At 37.5% G+C, this 9,021-nt stretch overlaps 1 protein-coding gene across 1 annotated transcript; it reads left to right on the top strand.

Annotated features, from left to right (window-relative positions):
- The first annotated feature begins 406 nt into the window (after window positions 1-406).
- On the top strand, window positions 407-7,600 carry LOC104142810 (riboflavin kinase). The gene is made up of 4 exons (XM_009672992.2): window positions 407-714; window positions 2,395-2,546; window positions 3,728-3,830; window positions 4,684-7,600. Exons 1-4 carry the CDS (start codon window positions 600-602, stop codon window positions 4,812-4,814), a joined length of 501 nt encoding a protein of 166 aa, XP_009671287.2. The 5' UTR covers window positions 407-599; the 3' UTR covers window positions 4,815-7,600.
- Window positions 7,601-9,021: the final 1,421 nt, after the last annotated feature.

Raw genomic sequence — 9,021 nt, 5'->3', positions numbered from 1 at the left:
CATTTTTCTCTTGGCGCTGAAACCCAGCAGGGGATAGGGGAAACTTCCGCAGCCTTTGCCAGGAGGGAGGGACACCGCCACACGCGCCAGCCCGCCAATGGCCGCCCGCCTCAGCCGGGCCCAGGTGTCGCCGCTCGCGGCCGCAACAGACTGGGGCGCAAGGGAAGGAGCGGGGTACCAGGCCATGGCCCGTGACAGCACAGCCGTCAGATGGCGACGACGGGGGAGAGGGCACCCCTTTTCTCCAAGCAGCCTGGCGCAACCGGGGAAAGCCAGCAGCACCAACCGAGCAAAGCCTCAGCAATCGCCACCGCTCCGGTCGTTGCGAGGGGGCATGACTGCGCATGCGCACAAGCCTCCACCGCCTGGAAGGGCAGTGGGGGGGGGCGAGGGCACGGGCGAGCTCATTCTTGAGGGGAGGTTGGTGCCTGTTCGATAGTTCTGAGAGTTCTATGAACTGAAAGCTGGAGCGCCCCACGTATTGTCTCCCCCCTCATCTCTTGGTGGTGCCCAGGACGAGGCGGAAGTGAGTGTTGCGCAGCGGCCAGGAAGCAGTGTGAGGCTGTGCGCCTGGCTCGCCCGTGGGTTGGGAGCTCTTCATGTTCAGCTGTCGTGCGTGCGCTTCCCGTCCTATGAAGCATCTCCCCTACTTCTGCCGTGGGGAGGTGGTGAAGGGCTTCGGTAGAGGGTCCAAGGAGCTGGGCATCCCCACAGGTGAGCAGCGTGCGGGGGGCTCTTGAGGGCCAGGTTCGGTCCCGGCTTCGCTACCCCTCTTGCCTCGGTGCGAGGGTGCCTGCGCCAGTCCCTGACCCGCGACCGCAGGTGCTTGAAATGCTTCAGCGAACGGGACTTCCCTTGAGTCTGGGTTGGACTTTAGGAGCCTGTTGCGTAAAGGTCACCTGAAGGGAGGCCCTCTTTAGGGGCACATTGTGCGGAACGAGCCCGGGAGTCCCGTTCTGCTGGATAACAAGTGTGGGAGTTTGGTTGCTGGTGGCGAACTAATGTCTGCTCGGTGAAATGGAGTGAACTTTCTCGTAAATTCTGGAGACGGCCAACAGCCTTGTGCAGTTGTGTTAATGGCATGACTTGCTCTTTCTGTAAATAGGCTTAGCTTTTTTTTTTTGATATAATTTTAATGCTTATAGTTTTGTCCTCTTTGTGTTACTTTCCACTGTTCTAGTCAATGTTTTCTTTCTGATTGGTTTTTTGTTAGTTAAATCATCTGATGATGATCATGATGATATGTAGGATGCTGAAAAGTGATCACCCACATTGTGCTGTAATATGGAAGCTTGGAAAATATCCATTCTTGTAAACTTGTCATGCCTTGGCTTAGGACAAGAAAGGTATTGGGAATAGCTGTACAGAAGGAGATGCAAAAGGAATAATGCAGAGGTTAAAAAGCAGAGCAGCTGGAGTTGGCCTAAAAAAAGTATATTTTTCCATTGCCCTTCTCGGTTTCACTTGTCCAAATACAGATAGAGGTGTAATTCAAATGAATTTCAGTGAATTTCAGCCTGTTTTAAAGTGATATTGAAGCTAGCAGGCATGTTGTGCCATTCCTAGTAGACAAGAAAACCTTCTAAGACAAATTTTGAGGTACTGTATATGTAACAACATCTGTTAATACAAACTTAGTATTTTTCTCTTGATTACGTGTAGATGTATTATAGGTATCAGGGAGCGTGGGAGGGAAGTTGTTACTGCTTGTGATCTATGATAAAAATGAACTTAACTATAAATTCTGTCAAATAACCTAGAAACCTTGCATGAATAGATCTACCCATGTAAGAAGCTAAAGTAGGATTGTTGTTTTGGGAGAAGCTTAGGTTTATTCCTGTCAGTCAGAAAAGAATTTACTTTACTTTAGATGCGTAGTTTTCTTAGAAATTCCTAAATATAGATACTTTAAAAGGCAATGTGTATAAACGTTCATGACAGATGACTACAATCATAACAATTTATTTTTGCATTTTTCTTGTAAATAATTATTTTACTAACATATAAATAATTCTAAGATGATACTCTGTAGTGCAGAAGAAACTTGATTCTCCCTCCTTTGACCATATTAGAGCTGTGGAAAGCATCCTAATAATGAAATGCATTCAGACTGGATATTTTACCTCAGTTTATTAATTCTAACTGTAGAATAGAATGCATATAACCATAAAATAGTATACATAGGAGACATGGTAACTCTGGTGTTACCACAGGGACTGCATTTTATGAAGCTGTTTTGTAATTTACAGTTTACCAAATGGCACACTGCATCGTTATGATCATCATCAGTGTTCTGTTTGTAAATAGCATATAGGCAGATCTCGGCTTTAAGTGTTTGAAAAATCTGTGATGGCCTTGACTTACACAAATGTACACTTTCTATAATTTTTGCAGCTAACTTTTCTGAGCAAGTAGTCGAAAGCTTTCCATCTGATATCTCTACTGGTATATACTATGGATGGGCCTGTGTTGGAAATGGAGATGTGCATAAAATGGTTTTGAGCATAGGATGGAATCCTTTCTATAAGAATATTAAGAAATCAGTGGTAAGAATTTTGCTTTGTGCCGTACTTTGATTATACTAAATGAGCCAAATGCTTACTTTGAGTAAGGTGAGCAGAACTTGATCCATAAATGAGATCTAGAAATTCCATTTACTGTTAGAAATGTATTTGGTATCCATCTCATATTTGTATTCTGAAAAGAAAATAGTCTCAGTAGCCAGAGAACATGCAGCCATAGATGAATGCAATGTATTTTCTTCTTCCATCACTAAATAAATATTCCTGAAATAAAAATTAAATTTTTATTTCTGAAATGGTTGCTTATGGTGCTGATATCTATTAAGCTTATGTTTATTTAGCTATATTGAATTTCCTGGTTATGAGAGCCCTAGAATGAGCTGGAACACTCTAGTCTTTCATCTTCTACAGTGTCATCTACATTTAAAATAAGAGGTGTTGGGGCATCTTAATTTTTAATGCTTTTTCATTAATTTTTCTCTGAAATGATGGAATGCATACATGTGGTGCTGTGGCTTGATATACAGAATCAGTATCCAAAAGTAAACAATAACAGGACAGAGGAGTTAAAATCCTGAGCTGTGACAGCTGTTTTTCTTGCTATCAGGTTCTGGTGCTTTTCCTGAGTTTTGCAGAACTGTTTTAATTGTTGATACTTGGAAACCCTTTTATTTGGGCATGAATCCTTGTCTCTAAGATAGCTACCTTCACTCCTTTTAGAATTTTCTCATTCAGTTTCCACATATTCTAGTTGTAAAAGCTCTCTTCAAACCAGCTATTTTGATCAAAATCATTGCGGTTGTTTGGCCTCATCAACTTAATGATTGAACAAATCTACATTTTGCTTGTAATTTGCTGTCCTGGAAATCATACCTCTGAGATAAGTGGCAGTGAAGTGTTTCTTCTGAGAATTGTTTTCTTTTCTTTTTTTGAGTATTAGAACACTCTTCTAAGTGAATAATTTTTCTTAAATTGCATGCAAAGTACAATTCTCTCTGCTAACATAAGCAATTCTCTCTCTTAACGTAAGCAAAAGACCTAGCCTTTTAATCTGGCATAATACATGTTAAACTAAGTGTCTCATTTTTCTTGGTATGCATGGGGGAGAATTTGAATTAGGGATGTTAGCTGAACACCCTTGCAACAAGGGAAATAAACTCAAAATTCATCATAATTAGTGTCAACTTTTATTTCTCTTCCTTTAGGAAACGCACATTATCCACACTTTCAAAGAAGACTTTTATGGGGAAATTCTTAGTATAGTCATTATAGGATATATTCGACTGGAAGAAAACTTTGATTCTTTAGGTTAGTATTGCAGGTGTCCCTTAAACCAGTCTCTTATTTGTCTTATTCTTGCATAGTGATGATACAGTACTTCCAATATCTCTCTCTTCATAATCAGCTGTTTTATCTCTTAATCATTGAAATTGTAATAAAATAATTTAGTAAGTTAAATCTACTAATGTATAAACTGGTTTAATTAAAAAACAAAACAAACCAAAAAAAAAAAGCCACATCTTTGGTACTTACTTATTCCAGTCTAAAAAATGACTTTGATGTAACAGTACTTAACAATACAATTTTTTGACTGAAATAAGTATGTCATTCATCTAAGGAGTATTTTTAAAAACGAGAGCATGTCATAAAAGCATCAATCATTTTCTTTTTAAAAATGCAACTCTGTTACACTTGAAACAGTTCACGAAATTCTATTGAAATTTTCATTTTATTTTATTTTTTGCCAAAACATCATTTGGAACAAGGGTAGTGCTTACAGCAGTGAAAAATGCAATTCTGACATGTTTAAAACAAAGCATTTTGATTTTTTTGTTTCAGAACTTCCTGTAGACTTTTTTTCAAATTGTACTTTAGAAAGTGTACTTCTTAAGGTATAAGATGTCAATAGAAATAGTATGCTAAGACTTGGAAAATTGTTGTCCATGTTAATCAAACCTGATACTTTGAAAAATGTAATTATGAATGTAATAATGCTGACCCTTATTTTGCAAAGAATTTTGCCTTTCGGACTGTGTAGTAATAATTTTTATTGTGATTTTATGATTGTTTTCTGGTGTTCTGTGGTATGCCTTATATTCCCTTGGTATTGTGTGTTCAGAATTCAGCTTTTAAATATCCCTATTCTTTCTTCTCTTTATAGAGGCACTCATTTCAGCAATTCAGGAAGACATTGAAGAAGCAAAAAGACAACTAGATTTACCAGAACATCTTAAACTCAAAGAAGACAACTTCTTTCATCTGCCAGAAGGCAAAATAGTAAACAACCACTAAGCAAGGCCCCCCCCCCCCTTTTTTTTTTTCTTCCTCTTCATAGAGCTCTTTTCTTTGTACTGCTTTTATAGGTACTTAATTGTCATATATCTGTTTAGGTAATTGAGATTGGAACCAAACACTGTAAAACCATACAAGATGATTTAAGTTTGTGTTAATTGATCATTAAACCAGTCATGCAAAAGGGGTAGAAAGCTGTTTTAGGTCCTTATAGATAACTTTAGGATCCACAGTTTATCAATTGCTTGGAGATCTTGGCACATGCGGAACATGACCAAAGTTGATTGCAACCTCTTCCACTCCCAAGGTGCAGGAAGTTAAATACTTAAGTGAAGAATGTCTGTTATTAATATACAAAAATTTATTCTAAACTCTTTTTCTCAATTTTATGTCATTCTTGCATCTGGATTATAGCTAGTAGCTTAGAAAATTTTAATATTGATCGAGTTGAAAACTTACCTGTGGTGCAGAAAGCCAATGGTTAGGTAACAATAACAAGAATAACTCACTGTATTTCTTTTTTTGATATACTATACAGCTGTTGTGGTGGAAGCTGGCATTTTAATTGAAATTATTTATTGTAAATTTATTTGAAGTAGAGCTAATCGCTGTTACTCATTGAGTTACTGGAATCCGAGATGGATACTTCTGCCTAGTTGATTGCATGTATAACAATGTACAAACTGCATAGTTTACTTCCTCAGAAGCATTTCACTAAAATTCAGGAAATGAATGACAGGGTGAAAGTTGATGTACTATAAAGGTTTAGGCTAAAGCGATGCAGAACCAGTATAATAAGACTTCTGCTCTTTGGGCCCAAAGGCAGGAAAAAGTAACCAAAGGCAAAGTTGTATTTTGGCAGCTGCCTCAGAAACGAGGATAACCTATGGGTTGTTCATCATACTGGCAATGAAACAATTGACTTCAAGGTTGAAGTTAGAATGTAAGGCACAAAAGAATCCCCTCAACCCTCTGCACTAAGTGCAGGTAAGATCCAAGGTTTAGGCTGACCAATTACGTTAGTATGCAAGTGAAAGCCTTTGGGAATTCTTGGAATAACATATCAACACTGTAGTAGGTATTGAATATTTATTGCAAGTAACTGCAGTCTTTCTGATTCTGGAAGGTATGCACAGATAAATGGAGGGTGTGTTGTCAAAGTTGATAGTAATTAGGAAAACATCTCTGAAAATATACATGTAACGTAAGATTCTGACTCTACTTCTCCCCCCCCCCCCGGCCCCCTTAATTTGTCTATCCTCTACTCAGTGAGGGGAAACTAGGTAAGCTGCAGTGACTTTGTGCTCATATTCTCTTGATACTGGCTTCTGATGTGGCTGGAGCATCTCTTCCTGAAATCCAAACAGTTCTGTGGATATGTCTGAACTGCAGTTGTAGCTGAAAACTATTGCATGCAATTTGGGGATGCACAATTTCTGTAGTGCAATTTTCTGAATTTCTTCCCAGTCCCATCCCATTCTGACTGGTGTTTTTGCTCCAAGGTTTAAGAGTTGTGAGAAGGTAGCCTTCCAGTTCTTACCTGTGGCAGGTGCTGTCAGGATGCCAATCTCCTAGTTCCACTTCATATTGCTTTAACTCTCAGCCAGTAACAAGGGGCTTTATTAGTGAAAAGGTCCTGATTGGCTGTGTAGGACTTCAGCAGAAATTTGAGATCATTCAAACAAATTGCTCATTTGTTCTATTGATGGCAACAATAGCAGGAATGCAGATCTTGGGGCGGGGATTTCTACATAAGCACTGGTTAGAATAAACAGCATTTTGACCTGTATAGCTAAGGTTTATAGATTTAACTCTCTGAAGTCACTGATAGCTTTGTCCTAACAGTTGCCTGGATATTTTCAGCGCGCTTTTGCCTTTCTATTAGGAGAATATTAGGAAGCATTTTTAACAGCAGATAAGTGGTTTTTTTTAAGATAGAAAGTTAAAAGTTATTTAGTGGGCTTTTACTGTATAACATGTTGGAAACTGTATTCTAAAAATCTGTACAATAATTGTCTTGCAAGAGTGACGGTTGGATTTTTTTTCACTTTAAAATGGAGGGATGCAGGGACTTCTTCCCCCCCCCCCCCCCCCCCCCCCAAAAAAAAAAAAAATCTGAGGTATTTTTGAGTTTGTAATAATGTCATAATAATGTCAAGATCTTATTTACATTTTACTTTTTTGGAGGGACAAGTAATAGAAGCAGTAGTCAGCAAAATATGTTACCAAGAACACATTTAAAGAATAAATCTTTGTTTATCATGATATTATAGCTAAACTCTCATAGCTGCCTTTAAAATTGTTTTTTGACAGTGATTTCATGTGTCTGTTGTGGAAACCATGGTGCCTTAAGCTGGTTGTCTGAGTAATGCTTTTCTGTAACTGCTAATGAATGCTACTATCCAAAATTGATTTGACTGTTAAGCTGCTGTGTCAAGGATAGAGAATGATGGCAAAGGGAAAACTTGAAAAATTGTTAGTTTGCTCACAACTTTCACCTGAAGTTTGAAGTATGGTTACAGTGAACTAACAAACTGCTTTTTGTATGTTTGACATTTTCTCTAGCTTGAAGATGTTACATTCGTTTGAGTGTACTTATCCATGCATGTGATTTAAGATGAAATATTGTATATCAATTATTTAAATTCATATATAATTCCTAGCGCAGTATAAACTTTATGAAGGTTTATATTTTTGTATTATGTACAAATAACTGTTTATTTCAACTGATGTTGCTGCACTGTACCATTAATAAATGAACTGTAACTGAGGAAGTTATAATTCTACTCATAAGTTTTCTGATTGATTGTACGTCATACAAATCATCTTTGCATATTCCTTAGCATATTCTGATAGATGCACTGTGAATTTCTTTCATTACTCTGCTTAAATTTCTTTCAGCTTCAGGAAGGAAGAATTCTATTCTTCATGCTTATAAACTTAGTGCCACAGTATTTGAGTCACAGAGATGATAACCTTAGATATTTGCACTTTACATGCAAGGCACTGGAAACGGCAAGTGAGGCATAAAGGGGTTTCATATCTTGCTTCACCTAAACTAGAGGACCACTGATATGTTGAAGTTTGAGCAATATAAGCATTTCCATAGTTTCAAATTTTTTAAAAATAAAATGTGGGCTTTTTTCTCAATTTAAATTGACTGTCTCCTTTTGAAGTCTATTACTGTTCTGAAATGAAGTTTGTTGACAATGTGAGAATGTCAGTATCAGAATTCTTTTTTTTTTTCTTTTTTCAAAATGCATGTCAAAAATAGTGCCACGGTTATTCAAGTAAGACTAAACTTCCTTGAGGTCTTACTAGCCTAAAGAACATATGCTTAGCAGATGTTAAAATGCAGCATGACTTCATGTATAGAAAAACTTAAGACCTAATCTGCACAGAAAAATAGTCTGGAATAGTTATTCACACTGGCTTCTTGTATGGCTAGTTACTTTCTGAATTGGGAGTCTTCCTAGGAACAGACATGGAACCTTTATTCTGTTGGTATTCTTACATAGGGAACCTGTCCCAAAGTATGTAATCTAACTTCCTCTAAAACTAAATGAAAATGAAATCTAGCCCACTAAAACTTGAAGCTTGCATAAAAATGTCCTGTTTTTTTCTTATAGACTTATTCTATTCTTATAAAAATTAGAATAGTTATGTTAAATTGTTACTTACATGAAAATATATTCACATTATCTTTTAATAACTCATATACATTTTGTGAATGTGGAGGCTGTTGAACGTAGTTTTCCAAACGAAAAAAAAATTCAGGAAAATGTCATTGGTAGCATTTCTGCTGAAGAGTGGAAGTTGAGGTTGCAAAATATCAGTAAACTAGACATCACATCTGCTGCATTTGTGTTGAGAGGTTGTCCTGAGCCAGAGGAGATTAAAGTTTTTATTTTTAAATAGATATAGACATATATCTGACAACTATGGGTAAATATAACAATCACAAAGGTGCAATAGGTGAATTTTGAAAGTTTGCTCCAAAAGAATTCCTAATGTTTTTCATGTCTTGGCACACAGCGTCTTTTTCCTAGAATGCTGTTTCTAGAGCAGTATGTAGGGAGAGTAGGTGTCCTTTTAAATTTTTATTCTGCCTTGGACTATCTCAGCAATTCTTGGAAATAATTTGCTCTGTTTCTGTTTTGTGAGAATCGCCACTTTGTTGTGTAATAGTCAAGCTTATTGCCAGTGT

Source organism: Struthio camelus, chromosome W (genome assembly GCF_040807025.1).
Source record: "Struthio camelus isolate bStrCam1 chromosome W, bStrCam1.hap1, whole genome shotgun sequence".
Classification (NCBI taxonomy): domain Eukaryota; kingdom Metazoa; phylum Chordata; class Aves; order Struthioniformes; family Struthionidae; genus Struthio; species Struthio camelus.
Note: the sequence above shows the minus strand (reverse complement) of the source record. Positions and strands in the feature narration are given on the sequence as shown.

What these genes read in the sequence shown, in the direction of transcription:
- LOC104142810 (XM_009672992.2), top strand. Translation starts at nt 600, where the DNA reads ATGTTCAGCTGTCGTGCGTGCGCTTCCCGTCCTATGAAGCATCTCCCC. An exon ending in GGAGCTGGGCATCCCCACAG is followed by an intron (nt 715 to 2,394) that starts GTGAGCAGCGTG and finishes TAATTTTTGCAG; the next exon opens with CTAACTTTTCTGAGCAAGTA. An exon ending in AGAATATTAAGAAATCAGTG is followed by an intron (nt 2,547 to 3,727) that starts GTAAGAATTTTG and finishes CTCTTCCTTTAG; the next exon opens with GAAACGCACATTATCCACAC.